General features: G+C 38.7%; 2 protein-coding genes across 3 annotated transcripts; both read right to left on the minus strand.

Moving 5' to 3' along the window:
* Positions 1 to 713: 713 nt before the first annotated feature.
* On the minus strand, positions 714 to 4,035 carry LOC131300635 (uncharacterized). Its single transcript, XM_058326569.1, has 2 exons — positions 3,149 to 4,035; positions 714 to 1,178 (listed from the first exon to the last, which is right to left on the minus strand). The coding sequence occupies exons 1-2, from the start codon at positions 3,690 to 3,692 to the stop codon at positions 916 to 918; spliced, it is 807 nt and encodes a 268-aa protein (XP_058182552.1). The 5' UTR covers positions 3,693 to 4,035; the 3' UTR covers positions 714 to 915.
* Positions 4,036 to 8,846: 4,811 nt separating this feature from the next.
* On the minus strand, positions 8,847 to 22,003 carry LOC131300631 (uncharacterized). 2 transcript variants are annotated; one of them, XM_058326563.1, is made up of 15 exons: positions 21,810 to 22,003; positions 19,773 to 20,282; positions 19,185 to 19,425; positions 18,317 to 18,591; positions 17,405 to 17,575; positions 16,456 to 17,232; positions 16,264 to 16,355; positions 15,913 to 15,975; positions 15,741 to 15,829; positions 12,914 to 13,561; positions 11,586 to 11,660; positions 11,326 to 11,396; positions 11,033 to 11,090; positions 10,223 to 10,436; positions 8,847 to 9,705 (listed from the first exon to the last, which is right to left on the minus strand). In XM_058326563.1, the coding sequence occupies exons 2-15, from the start codon at positions 20,186 to 20,188 to the stop codon at positions 9,026 to 9,028; spliced, it is 3,870 nt and encodes a 1,289-aa protein (XP_058182546.1). In that variant the 5' UTR covers positions 20,189 to 20,282; positions 21,810 to 22,003; the 3' UTR covers positions 8,847 to 9,025. The 2 variants fall into 2 exon arrangements, with proteins under 2 accessions (XP_058182546.1, XP_058182547.1); XM_058326564.1 differs by having other exon boundaries at positions 21,689 to 21,977.
* Between the last annotated feature and the right edge of the window lie 282 nt (positions 22,004 to 22,285).

The raw sequence follows: 22,285 nt of genomic DNA on the forward strand, positions 1-22,285 counted from the left end.
ATCTGTCTAATCTGTCACTGTTTTCCTGGAGTTCTGTTCTGCCGATTTAGTGATCTGTCTAATCTGTCACTGTTTTCCTGGAGTTCTGTTCTGTTCAAACTGATATGGTGTCACAGTGAAGATAAAAATCACATCGAATTACAATGCTTGACAGAAACTTAGTACTAAAATGAAATACTAAACTGATATAGTTAATCCCACAAATTTTTACCATCATATCCTTTATTCCTGTTATATACTTGGTACTAAAGTGAAAACGTGAGGTGAAAATGCAAAATTACTCCTAGCATTGCCCCAATATGAGTCAAAATTTGAAAACAATGAATCCGTACCTGTCAAACTAATAAGCAGGCAATTAGACTGGGGCTGCAAGCGAACTTGTAGCTCATGGCTTTGCTCAACTCGTTTAGTAATTGAGCCAAGCTCAAGCTCAAGTTTTAGGCTTGTTTACTAAACGAGCTGGGTTCGACACTCAAAAGCTCGGCTACACTCAAAAGCTTGGCTCCTTTGTATACTAAATGAGCCGAGCCGAATACTATGATGTTTTTCCCTTCCCAGTACGCGGGTACACTAATCCTTCTAGTTATTGGAAAAACATGTTACTCACAGCCACATCCTACTTGTAGTTTTCAACTGCAAGTTTAACCTATAAACACTCTTACATGACAAACGCAATTCTCCTTTGATAGGAAAAGTATGACGGCACTCAAGTATGCTTAAAGCCATTTCCGTTTAGATATTGTAAGGCTGAACCACAATATAATCAAATACAGAATCTCTGATACCGGGCTGAATAGTACAGTGAAAGAACAGCATAATCAGGATGTGTCCGACCTCCACAAATGGCAATGTCAACAATACATTCCTTCCCAACAAACAGACGAGGGATTAAAACAGTGAACATTGGTATACTACTCAATTCGCTTTTCCATCTGGCCTAACTGATTGAGAGCGTCCGGAAGCAGTAGACATAATTATGGAACTTACATCATTCTCTTCATTCCTCTTTGGAGTAGATATCCGGTGCTTTGACCATTCCTCCAAGGCTTTACGGTGGAGAGCATTCATACGAATATAAGGCCTTTTTCCTTTGATCAACTTCTCAGCATTCTTCCAATCATCTGCCACACCTAGAGCTACCAACAGCGCACACATCACCGCAACACTTCGTCCATGACCTAGAGACAGCATCTCATGAATTAACAAAGAGAGTTGGTAACAAGCCTCTAAATTTAGGAAGCTTTGGAACAATCAATGCAGTTGGAATACCAGTTGTTCCATGTAAAACTCCTGATGCCGCTAATACAGAAAGGGGGGAAAAAAAACAAATAAGAAATCTAGAAATCGGTAAGTGCTTTCAACATTTGCAACCAGTTTGCCCTCCAGTTCACCATAGTCTCACGACTCTCACCTAACACACTGTTAGTTCTCTTTTAGCTAACACAGAATGGGAGCTTTTCAGCTTAGTTGTATATGCCTAGAGTGCTTAAAATTGAAGTAAATGGGATCTAGTCTATTGACTCAGAAATGAAATCTGACCATACCCAAGCACCCAAATTCCTGAAAATAATCTTATTGTAGCACAAATACTGCAATAAGAAGTGTTGCAACCTATATTACCTCAAACTCAGATGGTCCCCAGGCAAGGAGCCGAAATTGGTACATCCGCACCACTTCTCTCAAATCATCTGATAAATAGGTAAATTTTATGTCCAATAATCATGTTTAACACAATTCTGAAAGCATTAGATTCATTTTTTTCTCATTTTTTCTTCCTAAATCTCCAAATTCTCTTGTTTCTATTGGAAACTTTGGATTCGCTTTGGCCAAGAGGCCTTTGGCCCGACGGCATCAGGGGGTGCACTTAAGTGCTACTAGAAAGGAGATCAGGAGTTCAACTCCTCCACCAAGGTGTTAATCTAACTATTCTAACAATACTAACTTTCAAAACAAAAACAAAAACAAAAACAAAAACAAAAAAAACTTTGGGGTCGCTTTAAATTGCTAAAGTCACCCTTTCGGAATGCTAGTGTATCGTATTTTGAAACGTGTTCCAAAATGTAATTCACTAGGGAAGTAGCATATCTAGCAACATAGATTGCAAATGATGTGAAATTTAAAATTTAAAACGGTTTTGAATCAGACCAAACAATGGAAGGTGAACTTAATGAAATTCCTTAGGATTATGTCTTTGCTAAGAAATCAGGCCCAGCTCAGCATATTTTGGTTCTCTGTGAGTCAACCATTGAGCTCAAGACGCAACCTCTATCCATTCTATCGTTGTTCAGGCAAAGGCAGTTCTGTGCTACACCTTGCCCCGAGAAATTTTTGGGTGCCAGGTGGGTACCACGTGGTGCCCGCACGGCGCATCCAAGCCTTCCATTTCGGTTTTGGACGGTTGGGATTTAAAGAGAGAAAAAAGAGAGAGAGGGTTTCAATCTGGGCCATCCAACACACTTTTGGACGGCTCGGATGGGCTGCTCGGGCACAACGTGGGTACGGCCACATGGTATCCATTGGGTACCCAAAAATTTCTCCCTTGCCCCACTTGGGCATATTTGCTACATTGCTACTTGACATGAGCTTATTACTTCATTAAAGCAGTAACTGCTAGGCAAATTATAGCTCTGTCAGCTATAAATATCCCGATGGAAGTCCAGTAACTGCTTGAGGGAATAAGAGAGAGATGGCTCCTAAGTTTAGGTCATATTTTGAAGAAAACACAGGAGCACACTGCGACCATCACTACAAGTAAAGCTGAGGACACCTTAAATCAAGAGGAAGGCAAAAAAGGATTCAACAAAGTAGTACAAAGACACAATGGCCATGGACTCCACACAGAAGTATCAACCTGATCATCTGGTCCTAATATTATTCACCTTTTCAGTCCCAAACTAATCATACAAGGTTACAGACGACCAGAAATCTATTTTCTCATGCCAGTTTACAGTTTACTACAGTCTACTATTTTGTCTAAAATGGTTACGGGAGTTCAAATATGAAATAACATGCCTGATTTGAACTTTTGAATCATAGTAATATTTACCATCGATTTTGTAACTTCAAGTAGAAGATTCCAATTTCATTCTATGACACAAGAAGTTCGCTTCAATATGAAACAGGAAACTGGTTGGAAGTTCAATCATACCATAAGCACAGTGAATGAAGATCGGTATTTTCTGAGCTCTCTTTCTACAAGCCCACCGAACAGCAGATTCAATTTCACTAGCCTGAGGTGATCTTGTATCCCAAGTCGGAATGCACAAATACGCGTGTCCTGAAAATTCTAAATTCCTTGGTAATTCACAAGTGCAATCAATGACAGCAGGATTCCCAGGGGGCAGTTTTTCAGGCGAACTAGGCCACCCTCCAACATACAAACCCTCGCAAATCTCACTATAAGGAGCTTCCCCGCTGCTCAATCTTCGTAACGCGGAGAAACTCCGGACGAAATACAAGTACGGACTGAACATAACCAAGGACCAAATGGGGAAAGTTCCATCTGTGTTTTTCCCCAAAAGCATGGGGAGGTTAATGGATGGGTGAGATGCGATTGAGACCAACATAGCCACCAAAGATGCATATAAAAAGGGCAGTGACAACAACATGAAGCCAAGGGTCCTAAGATAAGCAAAACCCAAGAACAGAACTGCTGCCTTGAGTGCTATCAGCACAGATAAACCGACACCCATGTTTTTCTTGAACCGAATTAGAAGATTGAAACGAGAGAGTCTTTATTTGGAAATTGCCAAAAGGGGTTTCAACAATTCGAGGAACTTGAAAGAATCTCTCACTTGGGTCTCCTTAAGTTGGGTCTATTACACCTATCAAGAACAAGATGAGGAAGAAGATCCAAGAAGATGATTTGTTACAACAGAGAGACCCCAAAATTTACCTGGAAAATGGAATAATTGGCAGCAAAATGGAGAGAATAGTCGGGAAGGAAAATACCATCAGGGGATGATTCGAAGAGCCACGAGCCCGTAAGTTTTAGTCTGGGCTCACGGAGTGAAAAAGAAGAGCATTGGCATCTATCAAGTAGGCTTAATTACTTATTGCCCCCCTTATCTATACATATTTTTCACTTTACCCCCTCCAACTATAAAACGGTACAATCTACCCCCTTTATCTTCCAATTCATAACATATTAGCCCTGCCGTTAGTTTTGATCGTTAAAGGGCTGTAAAACAGGAAAAAAATTAATAAATGCACACTATAAAAATAGATATAGCCAGACCCCAAAATAAAACCCTAGTTCATCTCTTTCACCCACCAACCCACCCACATATATCATCTGGGGAAACACCATTCTTCCCCAGAGTGAATATTTAATGTGAACTTTTGAGAAGCCATTAAAGGGCTCAACTGCCAGGTATGAAAACAAGGAAAAACATTTAGTGTTTCGGGGACCACTACCAAAAAAATAACCCGTTTAGCTAAAGAAGTCAATTGACTTATTTTTTTTGTCCTTAGTTACATTTTTTTCGTATTTGTTAGTTAGTTTTCAATTTTTTTGAAATTATTGCATCGTCATGACGAGAGGAATCTAAAAAATACAAAATTATGATTGAAATTAAATTTTTTTAATAAAGACAAAAAAATTGACTTATTAACTTATTTTTGTCTTTATTCAAAAAAATTAGGTTTCGATCGTAATTTTTTACTTTTAGATTTCTCTTTGTCATGACCATGCAATAATCCCCAAAAAATTGATGAAAAACTAATAAATATGAAAAAAAAAGTTGAATAAGGACAAAAAAATAAGCTGAACAGGGCCTTAGTGAATCTACTGCTACTTGACAAAACATTATCAGACACAAAAAAACAAACAAAACACATGCATAGAAAACAAATCTACAGTATTAACTACAGTTTTCTTGGGCCTACTAGTAATAAATGAAAAAAATGGTATAAATCCTCACAATCACAGCAACAGCTTTCACATACAAATGATTTAACAACCATTTTAAAATACGAAATTCTATGTAGTGGACATTTTACAAATCATTTCACAAAGGTAAAGCTTCAAACCTTTTTCTGTTTCACTTTGCAAATGGAACAAATTGATCAGAGAGTAAGAAATGGCAGGATTTGATGCTCTGTCCACTGTTTGATAGCTTTAGTTGGCTTCTAGAAAAGCCATTTTTGGGTTCCAGATAAAGAGTAAAGTGAGAAATATCAAGGAATGAGAGAATATTAAAGTAGAGGTCTCACCTGCCATTCTAATTTCCGCCAAAAAAAGTCTGGTACCCATTCCCCATTCCCGCCAGACCAATGGTATATTTGTAATCACACTTACTTCTGTTAACAGAGTTTGGCTTATGGCCATTTCTAATAGATAAAGGGGTAGGTTGTACCGTTTTATAGTTGGAGGGGGTAAAGTGAAAAATATATATAGATAAAATGCGCAATAAGTAATTAAGCCCAAGTATTATCAAGGAAATCATGGGTAAAAGGCTCCGTTTGGATTTTTCCCTTCTAATGGGAACTCATTTACACACATCCACACTTATAGCAAAAGTGGGGCCTGCACACATTAAGTTTCATATCTTAAATGCGTTTCAAATGAATGTCCCAAAAATCTGACATTGAAACAAAAAGCTGTCAATTCAGCCACGGAACTCGTGCACATGAACTGCCCGGTGGGCGGCAACTAACATTTAAATGAACGTCCCGAAAATCTGACATTGAAACAAAAAGCTGTCAATTCAGCCACGGAACTCGTGCACATGAACTGCCCGGTGGGCGGCAACTAACATCTAAGCCACGGAACTCGTGCACATGAACTGCTCGGTGGGCGGTAACTAACATTTTTCTTTTTAATATTTATATTGAAAATAATACGTTTTTTTAAAAAAGATCATTCATTTTAGAACGGAGGGAGTACTTGTTTCTATTAAAAATACAATTTATTTCATTTAGACAAGAGACATGAGTTATCTACAACCGTGAGTATTTCTTGATTGAATACCAAAAATACCGTTTAGGATATGTTTCACTAATTAAAATAAATATTTATTTATTTTTAATAAAAGGAGATGTATTGTGAGACAATGATCTGTCTCGTAAAGCGAAAAAATTGCGAAAAAATTTGTCTCGTTAAACAAAAAATAAGTATTTAAAAAATAAAAATCTTACTGGAACAAGATCTAATTAGTCTAGTTTGGCACAAAAAAAAAATGCTAGGAACCCAAAAAAAATGACACGTGTCATAAAAATAGCTTTGGTCGTACAATTGTGGGGCAATGACCCAAGCGGAGAAAAGAATGTGGAAAATGCAGAAGGGGTAACTTTTGTAATGTGGTTTCCACATCTTAAATGCGTTTGAGAGGAGTCAGGATTGTCCGAACCACCTGACATTGAAGCAAAAGGCTGTCAAGTTGGCCACGAAACTCGTACACGTTCATATTGAAAGATATAAGCACGTTTTTGTTGACTGGTTAGTGATTACTATGTCGGGCAATATTATGTGTCTCTTCACAGTATAATTTTTTTACGCGTAAATCTTCTCCGCAGATTCATTGATTCAAGATTCAAATACGATCTTGAAGTGCTTGTAAAAATAAAGTGGTAGGACACAGCATAATGTTAGTGCTTGTTGTACTTGTGGTATCAGAGCCATGATGCTCATAGCTTAAACCCCTACTGGGAATTTCTTTTTCAATATTACTTCAAATCTTTTCTAAAGAAAATTGGAGCGTATGCTCTATAATTTCCTTTAAAGGATTCTCTACACTAGAAACTTCACTAATTATAACAAAATGGAAGGTATTATTCGTTTCTTTGGTTTGTTGTGCACTTTATAATGGTTCTACTGCGTGAAAGAACACCTTATGCTTTAGATGAAACTGAAAATGGTCAAACAAATAAATTTATGCAACCAGTTCTTGTAGAGCATTTTTTTTTTTTTTTGGTAAATTAACTTTTCATCATTAAACAAACAAACCAAGAACAAATAGGAAAAAAAACCCAAAGACCCACGGCCCACCGGGATGAATGTCGCTGCATTCTTGAACACTTTTGGAGTATATTGTTTTTTTCGAGTTTGTTGATTGAATTCAATTCGAGTACGCAAGTAGTTATTCATTTGCGTGCAACAAACTCGAGATTCAAACATCAACTTTCCCCTGAGCGGCGTCGCCACCATTTTCACCAACCCTAGAGGTTTCTTGTGGTGGTTGCCTTGGCTCCCTAGTTTTGATGACTCTTTCCATAGCTTCCACAAACCCTTTCACCTTACCAATGAAATCCCCAGATTGCTTGCTGCCAATGCTTGTACCATAGCCAGTAATATTCCTGGTTTCAATTGAAAGATCACATGGCTCATCTTGGGGTAGCCTGCACTTGTGAAGCCTCAGGTACTTCATTTTTGCACCAGTTTCTGTGTTTCGCACTGAGGCTTACGTACCATTTTATAAGGCCATGTGACTAAGATTGAGGACATTGAGAAGTACAAGGCATGCTCAATCAGTATAAGTAGATTTAAGTGGTTGTACCTTTCAGTGATTAATTGGATGCTAAGTTGCCAAAGATGTTGAATTTAGGGTTTTAAGGTTACTTCAAAGGTAACATAGTGTCACTCACATACTTGTTTTGGCCACCTAATTATCACCTAACCCCAAAAATGGTGCTTGAGTTGCCACTTGCCAGCATGTCTTGGTTTGTGATCAAAATCCATGTGGTGGACAGTGGACTTATTTCACATTTTCATTCCTCTACCGGTAACCCATGTTGCATTCAGGGACGGATCCACAATTCTAATTTGGCAAGGACAACTAATCTTTAGAGTATATTTTTTGGGGGAAAAAAATCGTCCGGTGCCAATCCTACAAAATTACGTAGCAAAAAAAAAAAAAACTATAATAACAAGATTTTTCTAAAAATCCAGGGGTGGCAGTAGCCCTAGGCCTGTCCTTGAGTGCAGCGGTACAACTCGACATAGGTGTCAAAACACATTGTAAGAAAGTGCCTCAACTACTAGGACTTTGTCGATCTTACCATGATACATTCATTTGTAGAAACAGCAAGCCTTGTAATTTTGGGTCTCTAAGAGTGTCCGAATCAACATACGCACAAAACAACTCGACTAATTCCTGAAGGACTACTTCGACCATCCACTAGTGGGGGCTCAATTGAAGCCAGGACAAAGTCTCATCTTGACTAGCTAAGAGCTGACACCACCTAAGATATTTATCAAGCAAATAGTTTCAAACCTAAGACCTAGAATAGAGCAACTATTTATCAAGGCCACGTCGTAGCCAACAAACACCATAGATGAGAAACTCACAAACACAATAAGAAATGATGTACTTGTGTAACTTGACTTGAAACGCGCAAACAACGATAGGAAAAAAGAAAGGAAGGAAGACTAGATGGGGAGATATACACTATTGACTATTCCGAGTTGCCTGTTGAGACACAGAATTATGTAGAGAAAAATGACTACCTTGACAAAATAAAGAAATCAACCTACCTTGTCTCAACGTAGAATTCACGGCACCACAAATGCTCAGGCTCCAAGATGTTGAAGGATAAAAGAGTGAATCATCTACCGGGAGTGACATTGTTCGATTTTGAATCCAAAGTCCTCATGCTGAGCTACCTCAAAGGTGGAGATGAAGTAAACCAGGAGGAGAAATTCACCAAGAAGGTGTCCACGTATATCCCCTCAAACACCAATCAGCAGTGCAACGCACCTGGAAGAGAAAACCAGGGAGAGCAACAAACATGGTGGGATAAGATAACAAATCAATGTCCCTAATTTACAGATCCAAGCCTTAAATGTACAAGTGGAGCTCCTGGGGTGCTAAAAAGCTAGACATTAAAAGAAATGCACAAAAGGGGCCTTGAAAGAATTTGTAAGTCATACTAACAAATTACCCGGATCACATAAACACTGAGACTTGTGTAGAAAAGTATACAAGAATGAACATAATTACAAGTGCCAATTGGGCTGAAATACATGATAGAAAACAATTCTTCTCGTCTAGATTTTCCAAAAGACTGTACAATGACTGCGTCATCATCAAAACAAGGCCGAAAGGTCATCCATAGGTATTGCAAGGCCCTCTTCATCATGGTCTTGTAAACCATCTTCATCAAAGTTCAACCAAGAAAAGAGATCTTGAGGTCCTCCTAGGTCATTGCCAACACCTAGTTCGTCTATTGAGTCTATTCCAGGCAGCTGCAAATTTCTAAAATCCATGGGTTCCTCTGTCTCCTTAAGGGAATCCTGACGAATGGCACTGGGGCCCATCAACCCTACCTCTCTTTTTTTGCTGCCACCATTAGCGACCAAATCACCGGAACTAGACCCTGAGGGATACACAGGATGTGCTATTTTGGTGATATTGTTACCGCATCCGTTTCGTGATGTTGCTAGCTGAGCTGTCTTCTGCTTGGGCTTTGTTTTTGCTTTTCCCCTACAGAATGGTTGGCCAGGTGTGGCAACAGTGTTTCTGCTTGACATGTCTTTGTCCCTCTCTCTCTCACTTCTCTTTCCCTTCACTCCACCCAAAAGTGTGCTACCAAGAGTTGATGGGGGTCTCAAGGTTGAATTGTCACCAACATCATCAAGCAATACTTCTTTCTTCTTCCATCTGTTTGATATTCGTCCACCTTTATTGGATGGATTGGTGGAATTTTCCAATGCATCTAAAGAACCGCTGTGATGTTCATGCCGCTTGGCCGTTCCATTGAAGGATCCTGTAAGAGGAGAAAACCCACTTAATAAATACAGTTAAGCTGGAGGAGGAAAATAACTGAATAAACCATCATTCAGGAGTGTTCGGAGACACCGCTTAGGAGCAATGAAGATTACAAATGTCTGCCTATATTACCGACCCCGAACCAAAAACCTATTTCAAATGCCATGTAATAATGTAAAATGTTCCTGAAACATATTTTGCTCGTTCTCCAGTGTTCAATGGCCCAAAAAATGAGTAATATTAATTTCGTTCTAAATAGTCTTCATCCAAAGAGGGAAAATGACTTGCGCACTAAAGTTCCAAAAGTCTATTTTCTATTAGAAGCTTGATTAGATATGCAGAGGGTAATAGAGAAGGAGACACTGAAATTGCTTCAATAAGTCATTATCCAATCTGTGCAAGGATGATGTGGAAGAGGAGGGTCTGGAGAGGAGCCTGGGGTTGTAGGGCTCAAGAAGGAATTTGCTAAGCAAACTGAGACAAAATTACTAAGATAAGTCGAAGCTCCTTATTACCAACTCCAAGGTCATCACAAGTTGAAGGTTCTGCTTCATTGACCAGAGGAGGTGCAGCAAATAGTACATCCCTAAGTGGCTGTTCGCTAAAGCAACTCGTTCCTGAATCTTCAAATGCCTGACACCTCGCAATAGTCCTCTTTGCAAAAGCCAAAGCAACATGCTTCGACACCTTAGGAATTCCATATTTAGAAGCAATACTTCCACGAGTGGCCTGTAAAATTTAGGAAGAGAAATTTCAGGTTTCAAATCTGAAGTAAGTCAGCAAGTCACAAAACATATACAATACTTAACTAATAGAATAATTGATTTATATAGGACATTTTCTTTAGCTGAGGATGGGAACGGCTACGTAGCTAGCCTTAGAAATGTACATCAAAACAATCCCAACTAATGGGGAAAAACGATTCCTTGAACCCTCAAATAAAAATATATTTTCCAATCCTGACAGCAGTAATGAAGTACAGCGGTTCTTAATTATGGTTGGACAGAATCAAATAATTGAAGTTGTAGATTCCATACAGAGAAAGGGTTTATTTTTTACAACTAGTGAGAGAAAGAAAATAACAAAATTCGGTGGGTGGTCAAAAAACTCTAGATAAGTAAACTATAAGAGACCATTTCCAAGAATTCTGCATTGTGCTTCCCCTGCCACTGAAATATGTTAGCAAGCATACAGTGCAAAGTACATTCCCAAAAGAGGTTTGCAATAGGTATTCTTTAAGTATAACCCCTTTCCTTTCAAAATAAAAAGTACAACCCCTTTAAGAATCAGCGAACAAAGGATTGGAAAGGAAATGAAATAATTACCAAAATCTTTTTGTAAGCCAATTCCACAAGTCTATCCATTGCAACCTGCTCAAGTTCCCTGTACAATGATCAAAATGTTTTCATCTTGAGAATATTTGACCAGAAAACTTCAAAAATTTTAAGTTCTCAACTTCAATAGACGTATAACAGGATCCCTCATAGAGAAGGTTAAAAGTCTGGCATCAGGAAGATGTCCACATATTAGAATTTTATAGACGTATATAAGAGGGTCCTTCGTAGAAAGGTTAATAAAGTCTAGCATCAGGAAGATGTCCACATATCAAGTATTTTACCGTGCTTCAGCCTCCTTTCCTTGTGGAGAGGATTTGTATACTTTATCCGTGCAGACCTTCTTTTTACCGATCTATTGAATCAGGAAAGAGAAAAAATTAAGAGCAAAGACCATTGTTAACAAAATAGAGAGAGAGAGTTACCACTGGTAGAACATCAAACAAGGTTGTCACAGAATTTCTTATTGTAGAACAAAACATTCTTAGGGTAACAATATGGTTCAGGAAAAAGAGATGCTTGAAAGCAAGTCCCACAGCCTAACCTGTTGGTAAAGTACATTCTTCAGCTGAACAATCTCTTCATTAGTCCCTTCCTCCTCTCTATCATCTAAATCAGGCTGTACCAATGATCCCAAAAAAGAGGGAAAGGAAAACAATTAACAATAATAGAAGAAAGAAAGACAAACAAAATCAGAAATGTTGGAAACAAGTAATAGCCCACCGCAACCATACACCGTGATCATTCAAAAAAGAAATATTGCCGAGCAACTCTTAAATGTTTAGACTCTCAAGTCTCAAATGAGCTTTCACAAGAATCAGTGAGGGGAGAAAAACTAAATCTAACGCTTACAAGCATGCCTTATCCATGTCCGACAAGCGTCAAACACCGTCGAGAATGTCTACTGCCTCTGCGTGGACATTTGCTGACACCGTCTGGGACTTCTACTGCCTCTGCGTGGACATTGGCTGACACAGTCTGGGACTTGTCCAAATATGGCCTAACCTTTGAATGTTATCACACACGTCAAGTTTCACACAAACTTGGGGCACAAATGTCTAATTCTTAGGACTGGACATGCATGATGCATTCGGCACATAGGGTCTTGGCAGAACTGATGTCCAAGAATTTTGCACTTTTTGGGCTTTTATATCCCTAAACCTCTAGAACTTTCAACTTGTATCTAAATACATGAAACAGCTACACAGTAAGTTGTCTACATCACTTCTTTGCTACCATATTAATCCATGAAAATGACCTAAGTTGGATATCATCTTTGTAACAACCATGTCCCAAATCGCAAGTTTGCATGGCTGATCTTGATTGTGAAAGTAGGAGCAATGAACCTGAGGGATAACTTAGTTGGCTAGCTCTATTGAATCAACTCTCATGGTATCAAAGCCCACCAGAAAGCACAGCCTTGTGGGCTCGGGGGCTGTGTGCAAAGACCATGGGATGTTGTCCCATGTTAAGTAACTCTGGCAAAATTGGCCACTATGTGTTGGTGACTCTCGTGCTCCAAGACCCCCATGAAGAGTGAGGGTTTAAGAGGAGACTTTTGTGTGGGTGATCTAGGATATAGAAGTAGTATCAAAAACCAAAGAGGATTACTCTAGGCTAGCGCTATTGGGTGAACTCTTGTGGTTGTTACTGTTTAAGAATAATAAATATCAATTATTGATAAGCAAAAGACGAATAATTTGACGTCATTTATCATGCCCCTACAGTATAAGTCCTAATAATTGGAATTTCCCATATTGTGCCATATGTGATGCCCGTGCAGCTTAGAACCAAATGGTCGCGAGCTCTTTTATTGCAAGATGAGAAACACCATTCACATTAGCATCATCTACTATGTACATAGAAATTTACCACTGCGTCCAGGCATAGGCCAATACTCTGCAGCTCCAACAAGAGCTTTTCTTCAATACACATCTTCTCATATTGGCTATTGGAGTACGATATGCCACAACCATTTGTTAGGACCATTTGTGGGCCATCCAGATCATTACCAGAGAGCCCAGCCAACACCCCAACCTCTGAATACACACATCCACTCTCTTCTGGCAACAGGTCATTCTGCGGAGGATGCTGGAGAAATGTGTTCCTATTAGAGGTGTCACTCCCATTACAAGAAACAAATCCGTTTCCAGTACCTTGTTTCCAAGTTTGGGCACCTAATGTTGACCCATGTTCAAATTCCATTCTACCTCTCTTCCTGGGTTCTGCATCACGATGTATATCATTTGTAACGTATTGAAGCGACATATTTCTCTCTATGCTGTTTTCTTCAACTTCTTCAATTTCATCTTCTACAATCAGAGCTGATAATACTCTTTGGTACAGAGGGGTAACTTTGCTCAATCTTCTTTCTGACTCTAATTTGCCATATAAAGGATCAAAATCTTGGAATTTATAAATAAACTCCACGATCTTAGCAGACTCCTCTGAATCAATTTGATTTTGCAGGCTTTTATCTATTCCACCAGAGCCAAATGTTTCAGATCCAGAAATTTCATCCTGCACAAGAACACCCAGCAAATGCAAAAGAACGTGAGAAATACTAGATGTATGAATCAAACAACACAAAAATTTAGACAAGTTATCCCAAATAGCAAATGTATGCTACTCCATGTTCGTTTTGGGTCTCTAGATCCAAACTTTTCTCTCTACGCACCGTCCCCAATAAATTCTCTCCAATTATTACTTTCATTACTCTATCTCTCTCCACTCATTACCCCCAAAAAACTTCCTCAAAACCCAAAACGAACTTGGCCAAAAGAACTGGAATCCCCGATCAAACAACTATAGAGATTTGAAGGCCAACATCACCAAGAACAAGATGTCTCTACAACTGCCCGGAACAGAAATTTCCTTTTTCTGTAACTTCTTACAATAAGTAAAAAGTGATTCAGAAGAAGAACATGACAGTACAGCATTCATGCACACCACGACATGCAATAAAAGAGCTTAGAGATCATGACGAGGAAAATGGATGGAAATGACACGGTGGATTTTTTTTCAAATGAAAGTTGAGGTAGTTGAGTAATGCTGTGATGTTACAGATCCGCACTCCACAAGTGGCTTTTGCCTTTTCTAGGGATATTCCGGATATTCATCTTAATAGGTTGGAGTTCGTAGAGCAATTCAATGGATATGAGCTGTCACGAAGCTAAAAAGACTTGCAATCCTGACAACCCTTTTACATATTCTTCTCTGGACATTTTATCAATATGAGATGATTGAGAGGGGGAACTTAAATCCTTCACTTTAGTGGACTTTCAGCAGCCCTCTGAATGAAAATGAGTCATCTTTCGGATCAGTGAAGAGAGGGAATTGATCTTCTCCCTCTCCTCTGCTCACTAAGACCTTTTCAACCTTCTCCAGGGTGAAGTGCAATCAACAAAGGCGTTCTAACATTTTCACAGCCCCTGAAAGTGTTAAGTAGCTGAATAGGAAAGAAGGGCACTAAGTAACCTAGGAATGTGGAAAAGATGATATTCTTCTGTAAACCCCATTCAAATCTTCATTCTCTGCTTCTTTTGTTATTTCGTCAGTAGGCATGAGTCCAATGTGAAGGTTTCCTCCCTCCATGAAAGTGTGCAAACATGCCTTCTTGGCTAGGAAAAAGGGCACATAGTTAAAGCTATCCCAGCTTGACTAATCAGAAAAATTCCGTCACATGGGTGCTTAGACTAGGTCGGACCCAGAAGAGACAAAACAGTACACGTTAAGATGAACAGAACAGAATTCGGTCAAGGAAATGGAGAGAAGGGAATAGAAATAAATAATACAGACAACTAGATCAGCTGATACTCCTCCATTCCCAAATTACAATCGAAATTCCTTTTATCAGTTTACAATCTTCCTTTTGTCAGTTTAAAAAGGTAATACAAAAGATGTGGAAGATTGCTATAAGTGTGAATAAGTGCTTGAGTTCCTGAGGTTGACAAACAATGTGGTACAGGGCAACGAATTAACATAGCAACTGACATGGGTACATGGTCAAATAGACTGATAACAGCACCAGCAATAGATATGACTATGTTTAAGTCAAAGGTGCCACCAGATAGGTGTAACCAGCCGATGCACTTGTCCAAATTGAAAAATAGGGACACCAGAGGGTGAAAGGAATAGATCAGTAATAAAGGAACATAAACCCTTGCAGTACCTTGATAAATGGCTTCTTACAGGGTAAAATTGAGTCACCAGACCCAAAAGTCAACATTTTGGAAACAATGGCTAGTGAATTTCCATTTGGAATGAATAACAAAATTAGTTGAGGCTTGAGGGCAGAAGACTATATAAAAACAACTCATAAGAGATATCTACATATAAACAAGAACCATGATCGATTTGTGACATTCATTGTCCTCACAATAGAGTTTTACATGGAATTTGTGCATTGAGAATTTGGAATAAATGCATTCACGATGGATTACAATCCAAGTGCCATAAAAACAGATGGGAACAGTTAACTTCCATAACAGGTGGATGGAACCCCTCATTAAACAAACATTGAATAACAATCAGCAGTCAAATGGCTAGATGGGAAAACATGTCTTAAATGGCTAGAGTAACAAAAAAACGCTGCGAAGCAAATTTTAGTTGATGCATATCAGCATAAAAGAATGTAACGAATCAGAGAGGCCATTTGAAACAAACAAATAAAACCAACATTGCAGATTCTGGTAACCACCTGTCCTGAAACGTCCAACCTGTCCTGTAAGCTGACAGAAGCAAAAATTGGTTCCACTTTCTTCCAGAATGAACTTGAGCAAGCGTGATCTACAAAAGGAAACAGAATCTTAATGATAATAAGAGCTGCCACAAAAAGGGAAAAAAAAAAAGAGTTGATGTCTGCCACGTACAACTAGCATGGCGGGCAAAATTGGCAGCTGCTAAGAGTTCTTCCCGATCATCATCTGATTCCCCTGGAATATAATTCACAAAAGCTTACTCAAGCATTTAAAACACACAAACTGTAGCTGCCAGCAAGAAAATAGGAACCTACTATAGATTAAAAACTATGAAAGCCAAGTCCATCTAACTAATTAAAAGAAACTGTTGCAACAGCAAACAAAACTCCAAGTGCTAACAAACTGCATAGACTCTCGGTAATCATCCAAAAAAGTCACTAAACTTGCAGTCTAACGGAACAGAAAACATCAAATCACAACAATCATATGATTGACATTTGTTGGATCATTTTGATGTTATACCGGTAAAACCTGGGGAACCACCATGCGGAATATTCCCAAGCCGGGAAAAGCCTTTGCGATCGAACACCTTTTTTACTGGACGGCCTGCCTTACTGCAAAAAGTAAATAAATTATTTTGCCAATATTGAACACCATTACAAAAGGTAAAAATGGTATAGCCAATCATCTTGGAGGGAAGAAAAAATTCAGCACCCTCTATGCTTATCAGATCCAGGCCTTGTACTTTGAAGTGGCTTAATGGTGGTTGCACTCTCTACCTTCTCCCTTAGTGGTGAAATATTAGATGTAGAAAATGATGAAGCCCTTCCACCCCGCCCTTGTCTCCTCACACCAGCGGTAAATTCATCCTTATTGACAGATTTATTCTTCTTTGCAAGAATTACTGAAGGACTACCATTCTGAGCATCACAAACAATCTTGTCCTCCATTACGTCACTAACCGTAACTTTCTCCTTCAATCTGTTTTCACCAGCACCAGATTCTTCGCTCTCAGAAAATCTGGCAGGGGGTGGACCATTTTCAAGTTTCACTTTAAACTGCTGGGTGCCATTAACCATACTGCTGAAGGGATGCTGATCATTCATTCCACTAGAATTTAATCCAGAACTAAAATCAGAAGGAGAACACCCAGCAGACGATATCTGCCTGTCATCATGGTTTGAGACCGGCGACACGAGATTTGCTCTCCTGGTGCGAGAATTTTTTGGCGGTCTCTGGCCAACCCATTGAGCCATGGGTGGAGAAGATGATGCTGAGGGTATCGCACGCTTGCAAATGTCGGCCCCACCAATTGAATGGACTTTGCTAGCACTTGGAGGCTGTTCCCAGTTCTCAGGTGCCTCAGAGACACGGGGAGTACTTGGAGATGACTTGGCAACAGTTACAGAGCCACACCGGGGTGCCCTGGATGCCTTTCCTTTTGTCACTGGACTAGAACTGACAATATGATTGTCCTCACAGATATGTAACCTAGAAAATGAAATATAAATGCTGAGCGTAAGGAAATGAAGCTGGGACAAAACATCATACCATCCAAGCAACCAAAAAGTAGATATAGCTTGACTTTAGCAAAAACGTGTCAGCTATGGACCAAGTCTGTCTCATTTTGAGAATCAGATGTCTAAATGCATAAAATACATACTTATTGTTTCCCTTTGCAAGAACTTTATCCTTATTCGATCCAGCTGTGAAATCCCTCATGAGAATTGCCTTTTCCTGTCCATTCTTTAACATTGTGCGTGCAAAAGAACCAGCAGGCAAAGGATTGCCATCTAACTTGTTACTGCCATTTATGGCATTAGAAGAACCTGATCTGTGAAAGGTGACAAGTTTCAAGAAACACAACAATTTTAAAATGTTTGTACAGGTGAAAAAAACGAATAAGTAATGGGCAAATACTAAGATGATCAAAATAAAGGTAAAACAAACCACAAATCAAACCAGATTTATGCATAAACAAAAAATTGTACTGATTTTTTAAATCTTAATACACTAATTCAGCTCAATACATCACAGACCTAAAGAGTCAATATTTTTTGAATCCTCACGGACCAAATGGAAATACCAGATTCAATACTCACAGGAGTTCATTTTGTTGCTAGATGACTATCAATATAAAGAATATAAAAACTCATATACTTGAGATTTTTCATAATTTTCTGAAGCCAAATTTTTGAGCGATTAAGTATCTTTGTTTTTGAAAGAAATAGTTAAATCTTCTCATACAACTACAATACAAGGTCAGGTACACCATAATGCATATATCAAAGTCTGAAACCATTTAAGAAGCCCACTTTGAAGCCATTGATTTGGAAAGACCATAGCCAATATCTAAACATTTCTACAAGTAATTTGCTCTCTGAGATAAGCTCCGAAGTGCTTTCCAAAAACAGAATGGTCTTCAGGATACTTTTGTTTTATAGAAATCGTCTTATCTTTCTGCCAACCATTAACCTGGAAAATCAAACCTAGAGATCTACTCTTTCAATGGAGAGATTAAAATCTACAAAAGTAGTGACACATCACAAGATTGTGTTACATAGGGAAGAATTACCTGAAACTACGAGCATCACAAGATTGCAAGCCCGATTCATTGCTACCCTTATGATACACAGACCTTTTCGATTGTCCTTCAGTATCCACAGGTCTCATAACCGCTGGGCCCACTGAACGTTTTCTTTTCATTTTTTTGTCCCACCCTTCCCCTGCAGTAGGTAGCTTGCGAATCTTTTCTTCAACCAGATCAGAAGCATTATTATCCTTGAGCATATCACGATCTTTTGCCATGACCAAAGGCTGCCTCGCAAATCCATTATTCCGGCACTCTGCCTGAAAAAATAATTAAGGATAAAGAATTTATTCATAACTAGCAATAATCTAGATGATGAAAAATAAAACCTCCCGTAACTAATGAAAATGCAGTGCATGTGGATAAATAAATTGAGCGAAAGTGGAAGCTGCGGCAGGATGTGAAACGAAAATTCATCTATCAGCAGTCAGCCGATTACATAGCGAAACCAATTTAAGGTCACGAAAGCCAAAATAAATTTAAGATTTGGATAAACAACATTAAATGCTATACTCTTTAGTTGCCAAAATGGCGTACCTAAAATGCATTATCAGCATGCAGGCTCAAATTAACTTGAATGGGCATACTGATTCATCCATTCTTCTCTTCTTTATTTTCTAGAGAAGCATCTGAACATGTTCGTTACGTAATGATCTCTCAACTGAAGTGTCTAACATGGACAACAATCAAGCATGAACAATACTCAAGGCAACAAAGTCCAGAGTTCAGACTACAAAAAGTGAAGACACACCAAAATTACAAATGTTCAAGCATGAAATTTTGGCCTTCGATGAAAGAGCAGAAGACTAAAAGCAACTTGCAGGATCAAGGGAGTAAAATATCAATTACACACCCGTGTTTCTGCCAGTGACGTGCGTACACGCTTATTAGGAACAACGTTCTTAGCCCAATCCTCTTCTTTTTCAGTTACAAGATCTGGAGGGTTTCTATGGATCTGGGTTCCCATCTTCAAGTTCAATCCACCTGATCGTTCATGCGTTGATTGCTCATTACTTTGCTGCTTTTTGCAGTTCACAACTTCAAAATACTTGTTCAATTTCTGCAAATGTTCATCCAACTTTCTTGATCTACCCCTGGACAATAGTCAAATCTTCAGCATAAAGTTGTACAACAGGAAATTCCAAGAGACTAAATAGTAAATCCCCAAGTATCCCACTACCATGTTAGGTCCATTCTGTATCCAGAACATCAATAACAACATAGTGTTTTATACTTACTCTCAGGGGCAAATAAAGACAAGCTGACAGTATTGAAGGACAAGTCACAGTAGATATGTTAACCACTACGGGGAGTAACAATACTTCAAGAGAAGTATAGGATCAAAAGCCAGACAAAGCACATTTGCAAATCAATTTAACTATAAACTTATCAAGTTTGTATATCCAAAACAAGATAATGGAACAAAAATAAAATGAAATACCTGGCTTTCTTATTGGAGTCTATAATACTTTCTTTGTAACGCTTTAAGTCCTCCACGGCCAGTGGTGAAGGCCTCGGATTAGTAGCTCCAAAATAATTTTCTTCCGACGCGGTCCCTGCAGAACAGCCTAGAACCCTCCTTAATTCACCTGTCCTTGGATACTTTTGATCGCCCATTGTGATGGGCTCTAGCATCAGACACAGGGGCAGGGGAGGTAAACTCCCTGCTAGCAACCCACTCTCCCCGCCTGCACCTACCCCCGAACTGCACATCCGGTTCTCACCACCCTCTCGGAAGCTTCTAGACCTACCCAAACTCGAGCCAGGGTAGTTTTCTCTTGGTCTGTTTATATAGTTCTCTCCAAATTCCGGTTGTTGGCTGCCCAAATTTAACTCAAACCTTGCATTTCCCGCCATGGTTCAAACACAGACGCACTGATTGATATGGGCAAACAGTTTTACCTCAACATCTTGTTTCAGCATTTGAATCAACTACTCTTGAACTCATGACCTGACAAAGTCCAAATGAGAACTAGGGACAAATTTAAACCAGATACAAGAACAGGGCAAAGACAGAGCTCAAAAATAGTCAAATCCCAAGCAAAAAATCAGTCTAAAACCATTTTTACAAACTTTTTCTCGATATCCCCTAATTCAGCAGATTAATTTAAGAATGCTGCCAAAGATGTGCTTTGGTTTCTTCAAAGACCAAAGAATCTAAGGTCTATACTATTACTCTGTTATCCGACCCCAAATCAGATGCAACAGGTAGTTAAGACAATTAAGGTAATTGCAACAGGCAGTTGATGTGTAATTGTAATCACCCATTAAATGGGCCCCCACCAGTCTACAAATGCGACTTGAATAACAACCCATATAGTCCAATCCAAAGGCAGCTTTTGACCCAGCAACTTCAAAAAGTAGCAGCAAAGTCAATTGCAAAGCAGTTACAAGTCACGGATAATACAAAACACAGCAAGGATCACAAAAACTAAAAAGTTCCTAAGATCCACAGAGTTTTCAACCAATGTAAACCCATAAATGAAACTAAATTCCACGAGATTACACCAATACAATTTAAATTTAGCAAAAGGAAAGTCCAAAAATCTCATGAATCCAAAATAGTGTATCTGCATTCATTCGAAAACTGAGAAGCAAGCAAAAATAATTACATAATTTCACAAATCCTCAAACCTGCCCTAGTTTGACCTAGAAAAGCATTTTACGGTTCTATAAATGAAACCTCGAAAATTTAACACAACCCACAATCTCAAACTTGTTTCAGCGTAATGAAGTTCAATGTATTCAACACGTGTAGTTTTTGAGACGCAACAAAATACCATGAAGAAACTTAAACCTTGGCGATCTGGTGTCCAATTAATGTGCCAGCACTGCCAGGCATTTTTGCGAGAGACAACAAGACCTCAAAAAACAAGAAAAACTAATAGCAAAACCATCGTAAAACCAACAGTAAAGCAACCACGTATTATAATGACAAACAAGTTAGAATTTAACACACAATTCATGGTTATCAATACACTTTCACGTGTATCAATACATTTTTCTTGGATATCGAGGCATTTTTTAACATTATCCACCGCCCCAAGGGCTATGATTAACATTTTCCAACTACAGGAGCAATCACAAAAAACTAACAGTAAACTGAGAAAACAAACAGTAAAGGCAACAGAAAATAGGAAAACAAACAGTAAAGATATCTGAAAAGCAAGATAATTAATCAAGTATATCATACACACGCATCAACTTTCAAAAATGCTAAACCCAGAGCTCCAGAAAGTGTTCAACCAATGTAAACGCATTAAATTGTACTAAATTGCATAAAATTCCATCAAGGCCAATTCCGATTAAGCAGAAAAAGGAAGTCAAACAAGTAACTAGCCAAATCAAACGACATACTGTAATAACTCGACAAATCCTCAAACCCTAGCCCGACTTAGAAAAGCAATCTACGGTTTATCAACTAATAATCACTCGAATTAAGTCAACGTGAGAAAGTGTTCGATGACTCGAAACGTACCGAAGTTAAAAGATCGAACAGGGAGAGGAAGTACGGATCGAACTGGTTGCTGATTTTTCTCCCCCCTCTTTCTAGGGTTTTTTGTTTTTTTTTTTCTTTTGCCTTTGCTTCGAAGCTGTCGTCGTGGAGATTCTTCGCAGAGGAGAGAGAGAGAGAGAGATAGAAAGAGGAGAGAGAGAGGGTCCCGCGGATGTACAGTAAGATTTGGCGGAGGGTTGACCTTTGTTTGAACAAGCTTTTCACGTTAATGGTACTCTTGCAAAAAAATTTAGGGATTTTTTTTTTTTTTTGTTCGTATTTGATTTTTTTGTGTTTGGAATTTTTGTGGGTGATTTTTGTGGATTATTAATTCGTTTTAACGTAATAAATTGAAAAAATATATATTTTAACTAATCCTTTATAGTGAATTCGGTAAAGAATTCGGTAAAGAGTTAAATGATTTTGGCAATTTGAACTTAAATTTTTTAAGACAACGG

This window comes from Rhododendron vialii, chromosome 9a (assembly GCF_030253575.1).
Source record: "Rhododendron vialii isolate Sample 1 chromosome 9a, ASM3025357v1".
NCBI classification, from domain to species: Eukaryota; Viridiplantae; Streptophyta; class Magnoliopsida; order Ericales; family Ericaceae; genus Rhododendron; species Rhododendron vialii.

What these genes read in the sequence shown, in the direction of transcription:
- LOC131300635 (XM_058326569.1), bottom strand. Translation starts at nt 3,692, where the DNA reads ATGGGTGTCGGTTTATCTGTGCTGATAGCACTCAAGGCAGCAGTTCTG. An exon ending in CTTCATTCACTGTGCTTATG is followed by an intron (nt 1,179 to 3,148) that starts GTATGATTGAAC and finishes TGCTGTCTCTAG; the next exon opens with GTCATGGACGAAGTGTTGCG.
- LOC131300631 (XM_058326563.1), bottom strand. Translation starts at nt 20,188, where the DNA reads ATGGCGGGAAATGCAAGGTTTGAGTTAAATTTGGGCAGCCAACAACCG. An exon ending in TTTTGCCCGCCATGCTAGTT is followed by an intron (nt 15,830 to 15,912) that starts GTACGTGGCAGA and finishes TTCCTTTTGTAG; the next exon opens with ATCACGCTTGCTCAAGTTCA. An exon ending in GGAAAGGAGGCTGAAGCACG is followed by an intron (nt 11,091 to 11,325) that starts GTAAAATACTTG and finishes ATCATTGTACAG; the next exon opens with GGAACTTGAGCAGGTTGCAA.